The following is a 21,776-nucleotide window of genomic DNA, read 5'->3' on the forward strand; positions in this document are numbered from 1 at the left end:
AGACATGATTTCCCACGCACAAAGCCATGTTGACTATCCCGAATCAGTCCTTGACTTTCCAAATACATGTACATCCTATCCCTCAGGATTCCCTCCAACAACTTTCCCACCACTGAGGTCAGGCTCACTAGTCTATAGTTCCTTGGCTTGTCTTTACTGCTCTTCTTAAACAGTGGCACCACGTTTGCCAACCTCCAGTCTTCCGGCACCTCACCTGTGACTATCGATGATACAAATATTTCAGCAAGAAGCCCAGCAATCACTTCTCTAGCTTCCCACAGAGTTCTCAGGTACACCTGATCAGGTCCTGGGGATTTATCCACCTTTAACCATTTCAAGACATCCAGCACTTCCTCCTCTGTAATCTGGACATTATGCAAGATGTCACCATCTATTTCATGGGACATTGGAACCAGCTCTGGAGAATATGGGACCTGTATAGGTCAGATGGTTTGCTCCTGAACAAAGACTGGAGTGAGTTCCCTATGGGGCATTTTGCAAGTACTATAGGGGAGGGCAAGGTATAGAAATTGGAGGTAATATCGGAAGGTGCAGAAAATAGGAGAAAAGGGGAGCTAGTTAGCACTAGAGGAGAGAACAAGAAGTTAACAGATTGTGTCAGAGTAAGTGACAAAGTAATGTAGTCTAAATGGTTAATGTGCCTGTAATGTGAATGCACTGAATGCGGTAAATTAAATTAGGAAGTTGCAGATGCAGATTGCCATGTGGAAATATGATATTGTGGGCAAAACTGAGACCTCAAGGCAGGTCAGAGCTGGATGTTAAATGTTCTTGGATACCAAGTGCTCGAAAGATGAGAAACGTTCAAAAGATGGAGTGGTTATAGATCAAAGAAAATTGCAATCTACAGAAAGAGGATGACCCAGAAGGGTCAAGGACAGAATTGATTTAGCTTGATCGGAGGAATCAAAATGGTACAGTTGCGTTGCTGGATGTAATGTACACACCACAAACTAGTGGAGAGGATACAGAAGAAAATATTAGCAAGAAAATTAGAGGGGTCCAATAATTTGTAGTTATAATGGGGGCGTTTGTTTATCTGAATATACACTGGGATAGTAACAGCAGAACAGTAAGAAAGGAGCAAGAGTTCCTAGAGTATATTCAGGAGAATTTCCGACTGTATGAGAAAAGGAGACACTTCTACATCTGACTCTTGGGAGTGAGGTGGAGGAAGAAGTGTTATTAGGAGAGCATTTGGAGGATAGTGATCACTGTATCATAGGTTTTAGGAGGACTATGTAAAAGCATAATGAACAATAAGAATTAATTGGGGAAATATAATTCGAAAGGGGTGCAAATAGATCTGGGAGAATTAGAGAAAAAGGCTGGTGTAATAAAACATTGCTGAAAACAGCTACCATCAACGATTGGATGATTTGTGCACTGTCTCGGTATATTCCCCTAAAAACATTCTGCAGGCCAAGGAGGAGAAATGATGTTGAAAAACAAAAGGTGTGTTTATGGCAGATGGCAGGTAGAAATTACAACTGTGAATATTGATGCTTCAGGTGGGATAGAGAGGAAGGTAAAAGGGGTGGAGGAATGGCTAGTCAAAAAGAAAAATCATAGCTGTGCTGAAGGAGAGCCCTACGGAGGACTCGATCAGTGAGGCATTATGGGCAGAGCTCAGAAATAGAAAGGGTGCGGTAACAATGTTGGGGCTGTACTACAACCTCCTAACAGTGAATGTGAGTTAGAGATACAAATATATAGAGAGATCATAGAAAGGTGTAGGAGCAACAGGCGGATGGTGATAGGAGATATTAATTTTCCCAACATTGACTGGGATTCACTTAGTGTTAGAGGATTGGATGGAGCAGAATTTGTAAGGAGCATCCAGGAGAGTTTTGTAGAACAATATGTAAGTAGTCCAACTCAGGAAGGGGCCATACTGGACCTGGTGTTAGAAAATGAGCCTGGCCAGGTGGCTGAAGTTTTGGCGGGGGATTACTTTGGGAATAGTGATCACAATTCCATAAGTTTTAGGATACACATGGACAAAGATGAGAGTGATCCTAAAGGAAGAGCTAAACTGGGGGAAGGCCAACTATACCAAAATTCAGCAGGTGCTGGGGAATGTAGATTGAGAACAGATGTTTGAAGGTAAATCCACATTTGATATGTGGGAGGTTTTTAAAGAGGGGTTGATTAGAGTGCAGAACAGACTGTCCCTGTGAAAATGAGGGATAGAAATGGCAAGGTTAGGGAGCCATGGATGACAGGTAAAATTGTGAGACTAGCTAAGAGGAAAAAGGATGCCGACATAAGGTCTAAGCGACTGAAGTCAGACAAAGCTTTAGAAGAATATCGGCAATGTAGGACCAATCTGAAATGAGGAATTAAGAGGGCTAAAAGAGGTCATGAGATATCCTTAGTGAGCAGGGTTAAGGAAAACGCCAAAGCCTTTTATTCATATATAAGGAGCAAGAGGGTAACGAGGGAAAGGGTCGACCCACTCAAGGACAAAGGAGGAAAGATATGCGTGAAGTCAGAGAAAATAGGTAAGATTCTTAATGAGTACTTTGCATCAGTATTCACTGAGGAGAGGAAGATAGCAGATGTTGAGATTAGGGATAGATCTTTAGGTCAAGTTGGTATAAGGAAGGAGGAAGTGTTGTGTATTCTAAAAAGCATTAAGGTGGAAAAGTCCCCTGGACCGGGTGGGATCTATTGCAGGTTACTGGGAGAAACAACTGGGGCTTTAACAGATATCTTTGCAGCATCCTTGAAAACGGGGGAGGTCCTAGAGGACTGGAGAATTGCTAATATTGTCCCCTTGTTTAAGAAGGGTAGCAGGGATAATCCAGGTAATTATAGACCTGTGAGCCTGATGTCAGTGGTAGGGAAGCTACTGGAAAAGATACTAAGGGATAGGATATATACCCATTTGGAAGAAAATGGGCTTATCAGTGATAGGCAGCATGGTTTTGTGCAGGGAAGGTCATGTCTTACAAACCTAATAGAATTCTTTGAAGAGGTGACAAAGTTGATTGATGAGGGAAGGGATGTAGATGTCATATACATGGACTATAGTAAGGCATTTGATATGGTTCCCAATGGTAGGCTGATGAAGAAGGTGAAGTGGCATGGGGTCCAGGGTGTTCTAGCTAGATGGATAGAGAACTAGTTGGGCAACAGGAGACAGAGTAGTAGTGGAAGGGAGCTTCTCAAAATGGAGAATTGTGACCAGTGGTGTTCCACAGGAATCTGTGCTGGGACCACTGTTGTTTGTGATATACATAAATGATTTAGAGAAAGGTGTAGGTTGCCTCATTAGCAAGTTTGCAAGTGACAATAAGATTAGTAGAGTAGCAGAGAGTGAAGGGGACTGTCAGAGAATACAGCAGAATATAGATTGATTGGAGAGTTGGACAGAGAAATAGCAGATGGAGTTCAATCCAGACAAATGTGAGGTGATGCATTTTGGAAGATGCAATTCCAGAACAAACTATATAGTAAATGGAAAAGTCCTGGCTAAAATTAATGTACAGAGAGATCTGGGTGTTCAGGTCCATTGTTTCCTGAAGGTGGCTACACAGGTCAATAGAGTGGTCAAGACGACAAACGGTGTTCTTTCCTTCATCGGACTGGGTATTAAGTACAAGGGTTGGCTGGTCATGTTACAATTGTAAGACTTTGGTTTGGCCACATTTGGAATACTGCATGCAGTTCTGGTTGCCACATTACCAAAAGGATGCGGATGCTTTGGAGAGGGTGCAGAGGAGGTTCATCAGGATGTTGCCTGGTATGGAGGGTGCTAGCTATGAAGAGTTGTTGAGTAGATTAGGATTGTTTTCATTCAAAAGAAGGTAGTTGAGGGGGACCTGATTGAGAGGTGTAGACAGGGTGGATAGCAAGAAACTTTTTTTTTCCCCCAGAGTGGTGGACTCAATTACTAGGTGTCATGAGTTCAAAGTGAGAGGGGAAAAGTTTAGGGGCAATATACATGGAAAGTTCTTCACACTGAGGATGGTGGGTGCCTGGAATGCATTGCCAGCAGAGGTGGTAAGGGCTGGAACGATAACATTATTTAAGATACATGAATGGGCAGGGAGCAAAGGGATACAGACCCTTAGAAAATAGGCGGCAGATTTAAATAGGGGATCTGGATTGGCGCAGGCTTGGAGGTACAGTTCTGGCACTGTAATGTTCTTTGTTCTTGAACTTGGCTGAAGGTTCAGAGGAACGATACAAAAGCAAATAAGGAAGGCAAACAGTGAGTATGAAAAGAGACTGGCAAATAACATAAAAATCCTAGTCATGTGCAACATTGAGATAGTAACAGGCTGTTATGAGGAGGGGTAGGGCCCATGGGGAACCCTAGGAGAAGCTGATGGTCGATAGAACCTCACGGACATCCAGTCTTGAGTTGTTTGTTCTGTTCAAAGTCCATCCCATTAGCATGCTGACTGAATAACAAAACAAGATGGATACTGTTATTTTGTTATTATTGATGTTGCCCAATTAAAATTCATGAGAATTTTTTGGCAAGGTTCCCTTACTATCTTTGATTTAAGCAGAACGGGTGGAATCTTACTATGGCCTGTGATAAGAAACAGATGAGAATTTTAATGAGGGCTTCCTCTTAGTGCTTTCTTGCTTAACACCGACATGCATGCTCACACTATCCATAAATTGCCACACCATGTTGTTCGTGTATAGATGCTTCAGCCACTGCCAAAGGCTAGCAGTACAGTCATATTGATGCACTCTTTAGCTCAGACACACTGAAGGGCTACTTGTCACGCTTGTCATGAAGAATTACCTTGGGCAGGTGGGTATCTCTATGAACGGTACACCAGGATATCAATCTAAAATCTACAACCAACTACAGTTAATCAGTAAAGTTAAGGGTAGCATCAAATTAAAAGAAAAAGCATACAACATGGCAAAGATTAGTGGTAAGCCAAAGGACTTTTAAAACATAACGGAAGATTACCAAAACAAAAGGAGAGCAAACTTGCAAGTAATATCAAGGCAGACAGCAAGAGCCTCTTTAAATACATAAAAAGGAAGACAGAAGTCAAAAGGCATGTTGAATAAGCACTGCAGCCTCACAGTGCTAGGGACCCGGATTCAATTTGTGCCTCAAGCGATTGTTTGTCTGGGGTTTGCGCATCCTCCCCGTGTCTGCGTGGGTTTCCTCCGGGTGTTCCGGTTTCCTCCCACAATCCAAAGATGTGCTAGTCAGGTGAATTGGCCATGCTAAATTGCTCATAGTGTTAGATGCGTTAATCAGGAGTAGGGAAATAGGTCTGGGTGGGTTACTCTTCGGACAGTTGGTGTGGACCTGTTGGGCCGAAGGACCTGTTTCCATACTATAGGGAATCTAATTAAAAAAAGGGGCAAAAGGAGGAGTGACAATAAACACCAAGACAATCACTCATGGGGAACAAGTTCTAATGGAGATAAAGGCACTAAATTCACTGGACCTGATGGGAGCATCCTAAAATATGAAAGGAAGCATCTGCAGAGATGATGGATGTAACCTGCCAAGAATCCATAGATTCTGGGAAAGTCTATACTACTGGGTTCTTCCAGGGAACAATGTTGGCCTGTGTTGGATCTCTTAGTCGTGCAATTATAAATATATCAGGACAGTGATTGATACCGTCTGTGTAAGATCATACCCTGGTTCATTTCATTCATCACGATGAGTGCTGCAGCCTGGGCAGTAGGATTCAGAAATAAATATGGCTTGCACTGGTGTACAGGTGCCATCAACCACACGTACCCGTGGCACCTGAGACGGTGGTATTACAACACTGTGAAACTCATTAACAGCAAGGGCTTCCATTCACCTAACCTTCAGATGATTCGTCATTGCCATTACCACACTGGCAATGCCCACTAGGAGATAGTGACAACTGCAGATGCTGGAGAAGTCAGTGTCGATGAAGTATGGAGCTGGAAAAAGCACAGCAGGTCATGTAGCATCTGACTAGCAAGACAGGCGATGTTTCAGGCAAAACCCTTCATCAGGACCGGTGCGCACTATCCTGGCAGCTGCCATAATTCCTTTATCATGGGGCACTCCTATGTACCTAGCAGGTTTTGAGGTCCAGGTGCCTTACAAGGCTGATTACTGTGGACAATGGATACTCACAGCAACCATTGCTTATGATTCTATTATGTAACTCACTGGTTGATGCAGGACACATTATACTGCCCATGCTTTTCTGCCAAGGCTATGTAGGAGCAGTCAGCTGTGTTACTGAATGTGGTTCTGCTGCTCGGGCCAGTCTGGGAGGCCCTCCAGTATGGTTTACTGTGCCCTGCACAATTGGAGCAGGCAATTTGATGGATGCTGAGGAACTGAGAGAGCAGGAGCAGTCTTCTGAGGAGGTGGAGGAGGACACGGACATTGCAGGACAAGCTGTCCTTGAACATGACAGAGTTCATGTGCATCATGTGCTAAATACCAGAAAGGAATAACACCAGGTTCCAGTGGACGAGAGCGGAATGCAGCAGAACATTACAGATTATAAAACACAGTCACCTATCATGAGGTCAGAGTTTGCTTTGCATTGTGGAGTCAAATTGCGACCTGTTTTCGAAGACCAATACAGGAACATCACATACAGGCAAAGGACAAGATGTGGGTACCCAGTGGGCACTGAGGACAGGGTAACGGTAGCCCAGAGAAAGTATTTTGATGGGACGTAGCTAGAGACAGGTAATGGTGGGGTACGAGGTGAGTGTCAGATGTGAGCAACGTGATTTTGTTGGGTCATGGCATTGCTGGTGAGATTGGCAATGCTTGTCTGGTTGTACAGTAGCCCGGCAATGATGACACGGTCACAAGGGATGCTAATCTTTTGGCAAATATCTGCTAAGTGGCAAATGGTAAGATGGTTATACAATCACATGTGAGGAATGCCAAAGGACTGGGGAGGTAGTTAATGAGATGAGTTTGGCTAGATATGGGAATAAACCTCACTAGGCCTCTTAGAGACAATCTTCCAAAGAAAAACTCAACTCAACCCAAACCACACCTAGCCAAAAACGTTAAGAGTCAGCATAATGTATAGGCTATCTCTTCAAACAAAATGTGCAATTCAAAATATATTGCCAATTCTGCACAATGAATATACTTTACCATTTATAAATTTATTCAATAATATGGGAAGAATAAGCAAATTTGAAGGGAACTGATTTTTGAATTGTGAAATTTGTGCTGTAATTTTAAGGCTCGTTAAAAACTCCAGCAGTAATTTTGTCCTAGTTGAGAAGGTGACTATTTCCCTTTAATTTCAAAGTGATCTTTTTAATGAGATAGCTATTCTGAGGTTGATAAGAGGAACTTTTCATTATGTTTTCCTTGAAAAGGTAATAGTTTTTAATTACTATAGTCGACTGATGCAGCTCGTGAGGTTTTAGCAAAGCTGTATGATTCAGGTTAGAATGACTACAGTCTATTCTGTTTCATCAGTTTGAGAATATGCATCCTGTAAGATTTAACTACTAAATATGTTTTGCAATTCATATACATTTCATGATTTCGAATGAGAGAAATGTGTTTTCTGTATTGCATGTATTAAAATGGCTGATTTTGCTAAAACTACCTGTGATGGCTTCTGATTTAATTAGAAATCTTTCTGCATCACATAATTGGTAATATTGTTATAGGAACTCTGGGTACCTTCAGCGCAAATGCATTCCTTTTTCAAAGAAACTGAAGATAGTCAGGCCATTTCTGTGACTTTGTTTTGTGCAAATTCCTTGTGGTTGTACATCACCTGAGCAATATTGAGAAAATCTCTTTCTTTCCCAGAAAACTAAACAGCTCAATCAATAGGCTTTTTAGAATATAAAATATTTAGAATATCCACTAAAAAAGATTCAGTGTTACAGTTATATACTCACTTTTGGATATTACTGAATTTGTGTACAGATTTGTTTGTTTAGGCCTGGATGGGTTTGCCATAATTTGTATTTATTAAACGTAAAGTATCATTTCATTATATACATTTGCAGAGCCAATGATGAAATCTGAGTTACATGACTTGCACATGGCCAAGACTGAACTGTGTGAATTTCATGCACATAACAACCCACTTATGGGACAAGGTTCGCAAGCTAGTTGAACAAGAAAATTTTCAGTATGACTAAAATGCTACTTCATTGTTCTGACAACCCAAAATTAGGTGGAACTGTAGGTTGCTGCAGGGATACAAACAGTTTACAGAGAGCTATTAATAGGTTAAGTAAGTGGGAAAGTGGAGTATAATGTGGGAAAAATTGTTCATTTTTGGAATGGAGAACGAACAAGCAGAATATTATTTAAATTGAGAAAAACTGTAACACAAAGGGCCTTCTGCATGAAAAACAGAAAGCTAGCGTACAGGTGCTGCAGGTAGTCATGAAGGCTAATGGCATGTCAGTCCTTATTTCAAGGGGATTGAGTATAAGAGGAAGGAAGACTTACTGCAACTGTACAAAACGCTGGTGAGACCACATCTGGAGCTCTGAGCAATTTTGGTTCCCTTATTTAAGGAAAAACATTGTTCCATTGGAAACAATTCAGAGACATTTCACTGGGATGATATCTGCCATGGAGAAATTGTCATGTTAGCAAAGGCTAAACAAATTGGGACTCAACTCACTGGAGTTGAGAAGACTGAGAGGTGATCTCATTGAAACGTATAGGATTCTTCAGGGGATTGACAGGGTAAATGCTGAGAGGATGTTTCCCCCTCAAGGGGAAGTCTAAGACTAGAGGGCACAGTCTCAGAAAAAAAACAGGGCACCAATTTAAGACTGAGATGAGGAGGAATTTCTTCTTTCTCAAAGTTGCGAATCCTTGGAACTCCTTGCCACAGAGAGCTGAGGGAGCAGAATCCTTGTGTATATTTAAGGCTGAGGTAGATTCTTGATCAGTAAGGGAATTAAAGATTCTGGGTAAAGGGCAGGAAAGTGAATGTGAGCCACATTCCGATTGAAAGGGAAGCAGGCTTGAAGTACCATGTGACCTGCTCCTGTTGCTATTTATTATGGTATGACCTTACATTTACTGGGTTGTTTCAGGAGATCTGGGAACTAGGATTTTACTGGCATGCAGCAAATCCTGGCAAGAGGGTCCACGTGGACCAATAATGGTACTGCAGAGGAGATTTTACCAGCTATAGCTAATTCAGACGGCAGGCCTAAAAGTCAAAGGATTATTAATTGGTTATGAGCTATTAAAGAATTAATTTGCTCTGCTGACCTGGGACTTGGTGGTGACGGAATCTTTGAGGTAACTTGCACACCAACAAGTCGCTTTGTGCAAAGCTGGGTTTTAAAAAGGGGTGAATTGGGATTAAATCGAGGTTGGAGTCCAAGTGGTATATCGGGGTTAGAGTCCCCAACAGCTAACCTGGGGTTTGAGTCCCGCAGTTAAATGTGGATTACAGTCTCAGGAGTGAATTGGAGTTTGAGTCATCCAGTGGTGAAATTTGAGGCTCAAAAAAAAAGGTTAGAATTTGGTACTTAAAATTATCGCCTTTGAGCCCCACACCTCTCCTCAGAAGTAGTCTTAGATGACATCGCTTCACTGGGAAAAGGGGTAAAAAGTGGAGCCGGTCTACTCAGCCCCCGACAGTAAAGTGCATTGACTGCTGGGGAAGGTTTGTCCAGGTTTTTGTGCTGTGAACTCGACTCTGCGAGTCTTTGTTCTAGGGCAAGAGAGTGGCTTGGACTGCGGTGCCGTGTGGTCCGCTGCGAGGTCGTTCTCTTTTTATGAGTATAATTTCATCGAGAGGATGCAAAAAAAAAGAGAAATGCTGAACTTAAGGTTGTACTAATACTTGGGTCAGAAAAAGAAGCTTCAAAGTACATTGTGCCATGTCGAGACTATTTGATATTTAAATATGTTGGTTTGTTAAAACACTGGTTCAGAAAATCCTTTTAAGTAACTTTTTGCCTTATTTGAATCAGGATCTTAATTCAATGTGTTTTGTGGGCTATGTATTAAGGCACATTTTGTTTTTATATTGAAATTGTACAACATTAGGTCCTTTCTTAAAGTTACAAACTTGTAACTTTAAACAAATTGATTGAGGACCTTAAGCCCCTGATTTGTTTGAAATTCTACAATGCCTGTTTTAAAAAATTGTATGTTTTAAAAATGATTGTGTCAGTGGTCATGCTTGAGCCAGATAAGAGTATTGTATTAGAATATCTTTGCAAAAAGAAGAGTGCATTTTAATTTTGATGTTTTTTAAGAATTTAGAGAATATTAGAACTTGAGGCAGAGCTGTTTCAGTTCTGTTAATTATTGTCAAGTCTTCATTTGCCCCCTTCATTTTGCACAAAGAATGTTGATCTCTACCCAAGTTGCCACTGTAATTCTGACTGTTTTATTTGGGAAGTTTCATTTGGAGAACATATTTTAATGTATTCTGCATTGGTTTCCCATGAATATTTGAGATTTCAATCTGAACTGAAACTGCCTCTGAAATGGCTTAAAGCACAGAAACCATTTGTTGGTTTCTTGCTGTTCCAGATTCTTGAAATACTTTTTTTTAAGGTCCCCTACAATATGGAAACAGGACCTTCGGCCCAACAAGTCCACACCAACCCTCCGAAGAGTAACCCACCCAGACCCATTCCCCTACATTTACTCTTGACTAATGCACCTAACACTATGGACAATTTAGCATGGCCTATTCACCTGGCCTGCACATCTTTGGATTGTGGGAGGAAACCAGAGCACCTGGAGGAAACCCACTCAGACACGGGGAGAATGTGCAAACTCCACACAGACAGTTGCCCAAAGTGGGTCCCTAGCGCTGTGAGGCAGCAGTGCTAACCACTGAGCCACGTGTTCCTGATAGCTTTCACATTAGAATCATAGAGTCGCAGAGACATACAACATGGAAACAGACCATTCAGTCTAACTTGTCCATGCCGACCAGATATCCCAACCCAATCTAGTCCCACCTGCCAGCACCCGGCTCATATCCCTCCAAACCCTTCCTGTTCATATACCCATCCAAATACCTCTTAAATGTTGCAATTGTACAAGTCTCCACCGCTTCCTTTGGAAGCTCATTCCACACACTCACCACCCTCTGTGTGAAAAGGTTGTCCCTTAGATGTCTTCTATGTCTTTCCCCTCTCACCCTAAACTTATGCCCTCTAATTCTGGACTCCACCACCCCAGGAAAGAGACTTTGTCTATTTATCTTATCCATGTCCCCCATGATTTTATAAACCTCAACAAGGTCACCCCCTCAGCCTCTGACACTCCAGGGAAAACAGCTCTAGCCTATTTAACCTCTCTCATAGCTCAAATCCTCCAAGCCTGGCAACATCCGTGTAAATCTTTTCTTAAACCTTTCAAGTTTCACAATATCCTTCCAACAGGAAGGAGACCAGAATTGCATGCAATATTCCAAAAGTGGCCGAACCAATGTTCTGTACAACTGCAACATAACGTCCTAACTCTTGTAGTCAATAGTCTGATCAATAAAGGAAAGCATACCAAACGCCTTCTTCACTATCCTATGTCCCTCATGATTTTATAAACCTCAACAAGGTCACCCCCCCTGTGACTCCACTTTCAAGGAGCTATGAACCTGCACTCCAAGGTCTCTTTGTTCAGCCACACTCCTAAGGACCTTACCATTAAGTATATAAGTCCTGCTAAGATTTGCTTTCCCAAAATGCAGCATCTCGTATTTATCTACATTAAACTCCATCTGCCACTTCTCAGCCCATTGGCCCATCTGATCAAGATCCTGTTGTAACCCAAGGTTACCTTCTTCACTGGGTAAAAGCAAATTACTGCAGATGCTGGAATCTGAAACTAAAAGAGACAATGCTGGAAAATCTCAGCAGGTCTGGCAGCATCTGTAAGGAGTCTAACTTTGACAAAGGGTCAGTTAGACTCGAAACGTCAGCTCTTTTCTCTCCTTACAGATGCTGCCAGACCTGCTGAGATTTTCCAGCATTTTCTCTTTTAGTTACCTTCTTAACTGTCCACTATACCTCCAATTTTGGTGTCATCTGCAAACTTACTAACTGTACCTCTTATACTCACATCCAAATCATTTATATAAATGATGAAAAATAGTGGACCCAGCACCAATCCTTGTGGCATTCCACTGGTCACAGGCCTCCAATCTCAAAAACAACCCTCCACCACCATCCTCTGTCTTCTACCTTTGAGCCAGTAGAGTATTGAAATGTCTAGTTCTCCCTGTATTCCATGAGATCTAACCTTGCTAATCAGTCTCCCATGGGGAGCTGTGTTGAACACCTTACTGAAGACCATACAGATCACATCTACCACTCTGCCCTCATCAATCCTCTTTGTTACTTCTTCAAAAAAACTCCAATCAAATTTTTGAGACATGATCTCTCCCGCACAAAGCCATGTTGACTATCCCTAATCGGTACTTGCCTTTCCAAATCCACGTACATCCTGTCCCTCAGGATTCCATCCAACAACTTGCCCACTAGCAACGTTAAGCTCACTAGTCTCTCATTCCCTGGCTTGTCCTTACCACCTTTCTTAAACAGTCGCACCATGTTAGCCAACCTCCAGTCTTCTGGCTCTTCACTTGTGACTATCAATGATACAAGCATCTCAGCAAGAGGCCCAGCAATCACTCCCTAGTTTCCCACAGAGTTCGAGGGTACACCTGATCTGATCCTGGGGATTTATCCACTTTTATGCATTTCAAGGCATCCAGCGCTTCTTCCTCTGACGTTCGTTTTCAAAACGTCACCATCTATTTCTCTACAGTCTATATCTTCCATGTTGTTTTCCACAGTAAATACTGATGCAAAATATTTGTTTAGTATCTCCCCCATCTCCTGCAGCTCCACACAAAGGCCACTCTGCTGATCTTTGAGAGGCTCTATTCTCTCCCTAGTTACCCTGTTGTCCTTAATGTATTTGTAAAAACCCTTTGGATTCTCCTTAACTCTATTTGTCAAGCTATCTCATGTCCCTTTCTGCCTTCCTGATTTCCCTCTTAAGTAGACTCCTATTGCCTTTACATGTTTCTAAGGATTCAATTGATCTATCCTGTCTATACCTGACATATGCTTCTTTTTTTCCTTCATCAAACTCTAAATTTCTTTAGTCATACAGCATCCTTTATACCTATCAGCCTTTCCTTTCACCCTGACAGGAATATGATGTCTCTGCACTCTCGTTATCTCATTTCTGAAGGCTTCCCATTTTCCAGCCATCCCTATACCTGTGAGCATCTGCCCCCAGTCAGTCTTTGAAAGTTCTTGCCAGTACCATCAAAATTGGCCTTTCTCCAACTTAGAACTTTAACTTTAAGATCTGGTCTATCCTTTTCCATCACTATTTTATAACTAATAGAATTATGGTCACTGGCCCCAAAAGTGCTCCCCCACTAACACCTCAGTCACCTGCCCTGCCTTATTTCCCAAGAGTAGGTCAAGTTTTGCACCTTCTCTAGTCGGTATATCCACATACTGAATCAGAAAATTTTCTTGTACATGCTTAACAAATTCCTCTCCATCTAAACCCTACACACTATGGCAGTCCCAGTCTATGTTTGGAAAGTTAAAATCCTCTATCATAAGCACCCTATTATTCTTACAGACAACTGAAATCTCCTTACAAATTTGTTCCTCAATTTCCCTCTGACTATTACGGTGTCTATTATACAATCCTAATAAGGTTATCATCCATTTCTTATTTCTCAGTTCCACCCAAATAACTTCCCTGGATGTATTTCTGGGAATATCCTCCCTCAGCACAGCTGTAATGCTGTCCCTTATCAAAAACGCCACTCCCCCTCCTCTCTTGCCTCCCTTTCTGTCCTTCCTGTAGCATTTGTATCCTGGAACATTAAGCTGCCAGTCCTGTCTACCTCTGAGCTATGTTTCTACAATTGCGATGATATCCCAGTCCCACATTCCTAACCATGCCCTGAGTTCATCTGCCTTCCCCATTAGTCGAAAAATAATTTTTGAATAACCTAAATGCAGTACCTGTGGGTTTGATTTTAGGACCATTGATTGTTGTTTATAAATGACTTAATTGTTTAGACAACATAATTTATAAGTTTATGGATTGTATACAACTTGGTAATGTCATAAATAGTGAACAGAGTAACAGACTTCAAGAATTCAAAGAATGTTGAAATAGGCAGACACAATTAATTGTAGTTAAATGTGTGACTGTCTTCAGACCTGATAACCACCTTGGTCAGGAGGGAATGAGAGAGGAAATGCAAAGATACTTTCAGCAGCTAACATCATCTCTAGAGTGTCTCCATTCACAGGTAAAGCATACCTTCGGACCACTGACCACCCCTCCACAACCTGATCCAACAAATTCAATCAGTTCCTCAGTCATAAGCACAAAAAGTGAAGAACCTAACAACAGTGAAGAGGAGGTTGGTACGCTTTTTGTCAGTGGTCTTCCTATGGACATTACACCACGTGAGCTTTACCTTCTCTTTCGATCATTTAAGGGTTATGAAGGTTCACTGATCAAGCTAACATCACAACAACCAGTTGGCTTTGTTACATTTAACAGCAGAACGGGAGCAGAAGAAGCAAAGAATGCTGCATTCACCTGGCCTGCTGCTGCAGTGCACGCTCAGGTGCACTGGTATCCTCCATCTGAAGTACCTCTGGAAGGCTGGAAGTCTCGTCAGTTTTGTTAAGTATTTAATTGCCCTTCTCCAAGATTTATCCATGGAGTGATGCACAAGGACAGACTGAATTTTGTTTTCAGGTTGGACTTTACCGAAGGAGATTATGGAGAACTGGCTCGTTTCCACTCAACTTGGAGGGGAGTGGTCACTAAGGACTGCGGATTTAAGAACTTTACTGGTGAACTTTTTTTGACATCTTATCTACTCCACGGACTAGTAATTTTTGTTGTTATAATCATTGCATGTTGTGTGCCAATAACTTGCTTCAGTACTGGCTGTAAGATTCTTATGAATAAATTGGTTGTGCCTTTCTCATCCCCTATCTAGGTGGTGATCATGGAATGATAAAAGGAGGGAATGAGATGTTAAAGAGTTAATTTGCTCTACTGACCTGCAAGAAATTAAATGCCCTGGGGAGGCGGGTGGGTGGGGAGTGGTAGGGGGGTGGAGAAGGTGGTAGTTGGTGTATCTTTGTCTTATGGGTGGAATGTAGGAGTTTACATGGCCATTTCCTTGTCGTTCAGGGATGATTTACATTTTCATCCAGAAATCAATAAGAATAATACAGTTTGAATTTGACTACTCCCCTATAGTTACAAAAAAAAACTGCAACATATTTTTGACCATTAAGGGATGGCTTGCATTACATTGTTTGTGGAGGTGGGGTGGTCACTGTGTTGTATCTTAAGTGACATGTGACTATGAAGGGATGGCACAGGGTTGTCTTGAGGGCAGTGCTAACTGTGATGTTGAGAGTTCGTATAAAGGAAAGACTGTTTCCTTCGCTCAGAGACAGCTTTTGCCACAACACTGGAAGCTCTGTAAGGTGTGTGTTAAAGGTTCCTCCAGAAAGCGTATACTGTACAGTGCATAACAAATTTGGTTGCTTGTTCACAGACGTTAGTGTGTTGTAGTTGCATCAAGTGTGTTAAGAATCTCAAGAATAAAAGAACCTAACAGTTAGACAGGTTATTAGTAGAGCTTCGTGGATTTTGTAAAAAAAGATAAAGCAGCACCAGAAAGGACCCTTGTGGGGCATTGGTAATGTCCCTATCCCTGAGCCAAGGGATATGGATTCAAGTCCCACCTGCTCCAGACGTGTGTCCTAACAAGTCCTGAGCAGGTTGGTTTGGAAGGAAGATATAAAGCAGACCTTGCTCTCAATGCCTGTAGAGAAAGATGGGCACCAGTTTTAGTTAGTCACTTCCCCTTCTCCCTATCTCTCGCTCACTCTTGATGGTTAACAGGCTTTGCCTATAAATATTAAAACAACAAAGAAGACTCACAGTGATTTCGGTGGTGGGAAAGTCACTCACTTGTGTGTGGTAGCACTTCTAGGAATAAAATCAAATAAAAACCAAAGGGTGTTTATAATTAGATCTGCAGGTTATACCTGTTGGTTTATAGTTAGATCTCCTGACAGTTAAAGATAATTAGATTAGATTCCCTACAGTATGGAAATAGGTCCTTTGGCCCATCAAGTCAACGCCGACCCTCCGGAAGAGTAATCCACTCAGACCCATTCTCCTACCCTTTATTTACCCCTGTACCTAACATTATGGGCAATTTAGCATGGTCAATTCACCTGATCTGCACATCTTTGGATTGTGGGAAGAGACTGGACCAGCTGGAGGAAGCCCACGCTGTCACGGGGAGAATGTGCAAATTCCACACAGTCGTCTGAGGCAGGAATCGAACCCAGGTCCCTAACACTGTGAGGCAGCAGTGTTAACCAGTGAGCCACCATGCCATCCGCAATTTTAAAAATAACATAACTTAAAAGGGTTTTGTGGTATGAAGGTAGTGTCCCTTTCTCTGAGCCAGGAGGCCTGGATTTGAGTCTCCCACTTGTGTGTCATAACAGCTCTGAACATGTCGATTGTAAAAATTAAAGGGTGCTCCGCAATGCCCTTAATGGGCTTTGCATATAAATGAATCAATTGGAAAACATAGATGATTTCCTGGTGGTGTTTCATCGATGAAAAAAAACCTTAGGTGATTTGGTGATGAGGAAAGAAATGTTCATTTGTGTGTAAGAGCACTTCAGGATATGATAAAAGAATAAAAAGAAAACAAAGGTTATGTCTCTGAGGCAGTGATAAGAAATAGTTCCTCCAGGTAAGAAGCCTTTTCAATGTGCCAGGGCCAAGCTGGTCAGCCCCACGTTTCAGATGATGTGAGTGCTCCAGAAGTGGTATTTCAATTGTGTGTGTTGGGGGAAGCCATAACCACTGGTGGGACTCTTTAAAACATAGTGCCTTGAGATGGATGACCTCTGTTGTTCCTTTCCAAGGAATCCTCTGTCTCTAGGCTTGTGGCTGCTTCAGTACCACCGAACCGGATCATCATATGAGAGAGTGCCATTTGAATATCAGTAAAATCCCAGTGTTATGGTAAAGTGGTCATTAATTGGGTTGCTGCCATTCCCTTCTTTGAGACTATCTCTCCCCCTGCCTTCTGCTGCTAATTTAGGACACACCCACTCTTGCTTCCTGGGTTGGTGAAATCCTGGCCCTAGTATTTGGTATAGAGGTAACATCCCTTCATGGAGCTGTACGTTTTCCAGGGTCAGCCAAACAAAATCACCAAATATACAAATGAAGTATTATATGCACTGTCAGAAATGCAAATGCAACAATATGTTTGAACGCATTCCACCATTCAGTATGATGGTTTTAGATCCATACAAACTAGGAAAAGCTTATGTAATAATATTCAATGTTGTAAAGATATGAACATAGAAGTACTAAATCAGATAAAATTATTTCTCCACAGATTGTGCAGATTTCGCTCTGTCTTCAAATTCTTCAGTTTGATCAGCATGAGGGTGGTGGCCAACTTAAGAAAAGTTAAATTTTTATCAAATTTTCTTGTGGCCTTCGTTAGGTAGTCAAGGAAACTTGAAAGAGTATTCAATTCCTCCTGCCCACGCTGCTCAACTCTGGCCAGCTACAGATGACTCATCTGTCATCCTCACCGCATCAGAAACATCGACATCTGTGCTGGTTTTGAACATGTCATTCAAACTTGTCACCGTCTGATCCATTCTTAGTTAAATACTCCCTCACATGTTTAAATTATAGACAACACAATATTTAATCAATAAAACCATTTCTTATACAAAGTGTGTAAGTTTAGGTTTAAGTTCATTTAACTTCCTAGTTTTCCTGATTTTGCACCTGAGCCCTTTAGTATACTGCACTTCAAGCTAAACAGTTTGCATCTAAATTATTCATATTTATCAACATGACAAAAAACCTGGATCCCATCTCCTCTCAATTATCTATAGCAAAACCTCAGGCTGTAAGTGTCAACACTTCGGAATGTGAAATCCGAAATCAGAATCCTATACAGTGTACAATAAATCAACTACTCAAATACAGTAAAAAAAGGCCTTTGTTTTAAAAATTAAATACTTCATCAGCTTTGATGTCAACTGCTTCATATTAATTGATTAAATTTACATTTTCTCCATTTTCATTGGTGTGTTTAAATCAACCTAGAGATTTCTGGAGCAGGTGGGATTTAAACTAGGCCTTCAGGGAGAGCCAGGGCAACAAGAGACTCTGCTAAGTTTGATTCATCCTGTTTAAATACAAATTATCTTTAATAAACACATGTTGGTTGCAGCAGATATTTAGAATTTCATTGAAACTTTTTGAATGCATTAACCCCTGGTTTCATCAGAAAGTACATCATTCTAGAAATACATTTCGCTTGTTCATCTTCAAAATAATTGACACGAAGCATAATATTCTAGGTAAAAGCACTTCATTTCACTTCTGTAGCTGAGGAAATAGAATCACGTTCTTGGCATTCTACTGTTAATAGTCCAAGATAAGAGAATTATTATTTATTTATTATTAATAATAATAATTTATTATTACCTTTCACTGCCTAGCCAGTTTGCAATTAAATAATTAATTTACTGTTAATTTCTTTGGTCTTAAACTTCTTTCATCTGTCCTTTGGATGATGGAATCAGAACTGTAGTCTAGTGTATCTGTTCTTATGGTTCAGGCAACCTTCAGAATCCTTTGCCGCTGTTCAAATAGATGTTTATCAGTGTCTTGGCCAATATTCTTCTCTCACATAACATCAACCTGATCATATGTCAGCTTCTTAAGATCTCGTAGAAATTTGCTTGCATAATAGTCAATGAACTTCTAAATGTAGTTAAATGTTTAACAAACATATTTTTCACTCCACAAAGTGAGAATTATTTCTTAATGTTTAAAACATTATCAATCATGTCCTGAGATACCTTTAGTTTAATTTGATAGCTATCTGTCAATAGTAATTTGTCTGCTTCCTAATAGACTTCAAGTAAATTTGTCAAGCTGCCCTTTGGCTTTCAAAGCTATATTGACTATTCTCCACAGACTCCATGATCTTAACATTTTTATTGGATATTGTTAATAATTTCTTGACTGGCTTCCTCAGAAGAGATAAACTGATCATAATGATCCAAGTGTTCAAGGTTTGATTATGAAGGCAGGTTGCATAAACTTGGCTTGTATGCTAGAATACAGAAGGTTGAGGGGTAATCTAATTGAGCCTTTTAAAATGTGAAAAGGATTTTAAATGGTATCTGTGGAAGGGAGATTATAAGACAAGGAAATACAACTTTAAAATCGCAGCTAAGCAATTTCAGGAGAAAAATCAGGCAGCATCTTTCTATATTAAAGGTAGTAAAAATCTAAAATGCTCTGTCCCAAAAGACTGCACATTCTGGGACAACTAGAGATTTCAAAAGTCTGATTAATTGCTCTTTGTTAGGTTAGAGTATTAAGCATAGAGCTAAGTCAACTCCATGGAGCTGAGGTAAAGATCAGCCATGATCTAATGGAATAACAGAAGAATTGAATGGTCTCCTTCTTTCCATTTGTATTTATAATTCCTTGATTTATATCTCATTTGAACTAAAAGTTACTTCCAGTCCTTGGTTCGAAATCCCGAACATTAACTAAAGCAATTGGGCCTCTGTTTTCTTATTTCTCTTCCTGATGAACAACTTATGTTCAAAACATTGACACACCTGCTCCTTGGATGCTGCCTGACCAGCTGTGCTTTTCCAGCACCAAATTCTTTGACTCTGTTTTCTTATACACAAAAAGAAATTGCTGGTAAAACTCAGCAGGTCTGGCAGCATCTATGGAGACAAAGACAAGTTAACATTTCAAGTCCAGTGATCCTTTTCCATAACTGAGTTTTTCTTGCAATTCCTGTTTGTTTCTGATTTCCAGAATCCTTAGTTCTTTGATTTTTTTTTGTTTCTCTATTTTCTTATGGTCTTAGAAATAAACAGCTTCATTTTTGGGAATGAGAATATAATTGACATCACTGTAAATTACCCTCAAATTATTCAGTTCTGGAAATGATGGTGATTTTATCTGTCGTAAACTGGAGAATATAGCTTTGTATAATGATTATTTACATTTAGGAACCATTTTTCAAACCTGCTTTAACACAGAATAAGGATAAACTAATTAGGTATTTAGCAAACTATCTTCTCCAATTGTCTGAACCAGCAGATATGTGGGTCTATTGGTATATTAATCATGCAACACAACTAAATATGTTATTCCTTACCAGCTATAAAAGAGCAGTAAGTCGCAAATTAATTTCAGAACTATCCAATTGAGAATTTTGTATTGTGATACTGTTCTTGCTATAATTAAAGAAAAAATGACAGGAACATTTTGAACTCCCAACAGGGATCACTCAAATCTTATGAAAAATATTTATGTTCTTTTTTAATACTGATTTATATTAAAAATAGCAAACTTCAGATCAACATTTATGCATTAGACAGATTATCTGCTACCATTTGGCAATTAGCTCGAATACGAATTAGTGAGTAGGTTACATCCCTTGCCCAAGCCATAATGCACACTAATACTTTCAATTACGATCTTTGGCTGGTTCATTTGGTACATTATTTTAATCTGAGTGGCTTGGGGTTTTTTGGCTCAAGAATGACAGATATAGCAATATCTAATTAGTTCTATCTATCTTGATACGTTTACATTCATATCTAATGCTACAATAAAAAGGAGATACATCTAAGAGACAGAGGAAAGCACTTTTGACAGGCTAGCCTCCTCAGCTGCCCACTGTAAAGGGTGCATTATCTCTGAGCAGTTCGACACTCTTTGTGTTCTGAAACAATAGTCTGCCCTCCAGATGTTTTGCTGCAAAACCACGCCTTTTCTCCCCCCACCCCAAATTCCAATGACATTGTCTGACAGTATCCATTGCAAAACAGGAAATTATCACAGAACGTAAAGCAAGCACTGAATTGTCAGTTTAATCGCCGCTTTAAAGTATCTGGATTGACTTTTGTACAAGGAAACACGTTTGCTTAAAGAAAAATACATCCTCACTTACCGTTTTATGGAAAGGTTAAATCGGGCGTATGGTTTAAACCATTCCGGATATTTTGTTGACCTAAAAGTCAGCTGCATGCATGCTTTGCTATTCCACCCGCAGCTCTCTTTGCTCTCGATGGTATTACAGGGAATCTGTTTGGCAGCTGCACAACTGGGTTTCTATATGACATCATGGGGGATTCAACCACTCCTTTCAGACAGTGGGGCTAACTCAACTTACAATGTACAATTCAATTCTCAACGCTGGACATGTCCAAAGGCGACAATGGTAGAACACTGTTTTGATTTGTTTTGTCTCTCTTCACAGCTTCGCAGTCACGTATTTATACCAAAGGACTTTTTTGTTTACACACACTTACAAATATTCGCCGTCTTTCCTTAATGGCATCGGCCGTGTGAAATCTCTTCTACTTTGTTGGGAGAATAGGAGATTTGGTTTCCAAGGAGGAAGAGAATGTGTGAGGCGAAACCAACCAAATGTTTCCTAGATTGTTAGTTATTCGGGAATGTTTCACTTTGTTAACAGCAGATCAACGAGTTAACACCTTCCCTGACTGCTTGGTTGTTCTTCTGTGGGAATGTCACAAACTGTTAGATCAAGATAAAATGAACACATCGTCTTTTCAAATACAAAATCTTATTTTGCAATTTTACAGCGTAGTGCCTTAATCTTTTTTTTTTGCCTGACACATTTTAGGATTTAACCAGGAGGAAGTGAGGACTTGCA

At 40.6% G+C, this 21,776-nt stretch overlaps 2 protein-coding genes across 5 annotated transcripts in view; one reads left to right on the forward strand and one right to left on the reverse strand.

Moving 5' to 3' along the window:
- LOC122549385 (RNA-binding protein with multiple splicing 2-like) overlaps positions 1 to 14,743 on the forward strand; it is a 17,879-nt gene extending 3,136 nt beyond the window's left edge. For both annotated transcript variants that reach the window (XR_006311516.1, XM_043689120.1), the window contains one exon: positions 14,280 to 14,743. Coding sequence is in view for 1 of the 2 variants with exons in the window: in XM_043689120.1 (XP_043545055.1) it covers positions 14,280 to 14,666 (387 nt within the window). In the remaining variant the exon portion in view is untranslated. The remainder of the gene's footprint in view (positions 1 to 14,279) is intronic.
- The window catches only part of pkia (cAMP-dependent protein kinase inhibitor alpha), a 140,516-nt gene extending 119,182 nt beyond the window's left edge, over positions 1 to 21,334 (reverse strand). Inside the window, exon 1 of one of the 3 annotated variants that reach the window (XM_043689117.1) lies at positions 21,048 to 21,333. In XM_043689117.1, the coding sequence (XP_043545052.1) occupies positions 21,048 to 21,124 (77 nt within the window). In that variant the 5' untranslated portion in view covers positions 21,125 to 21,333. Of the gene's footprint in view, positions 1 to 21,047 lie in introns of all 3 variants that reach the window. The other 2 variants (XM_043689119.1, XM_043689118.1) reach the window with 2 other exon arrangements.
- Positions 21,335 to 21,776: the final 442 nt, after the last annotated feature.

This window comes from Chiloscyllium plagiosum, chromosome 4 (assembly GCF_004010195.1).
Source record: "Chiloscyllium plagiosum isolate BGI_BamShark_2017 chromosome 4, ASM401019v2, whole genome shotgun sequence".
NCBI lineage: Eukaryota > Metazoa > Chordata > Chondrichthyes > Orectolobiformes > Hemiscylliidae > Chiloscyllium > Chiloscyllium plagiosum.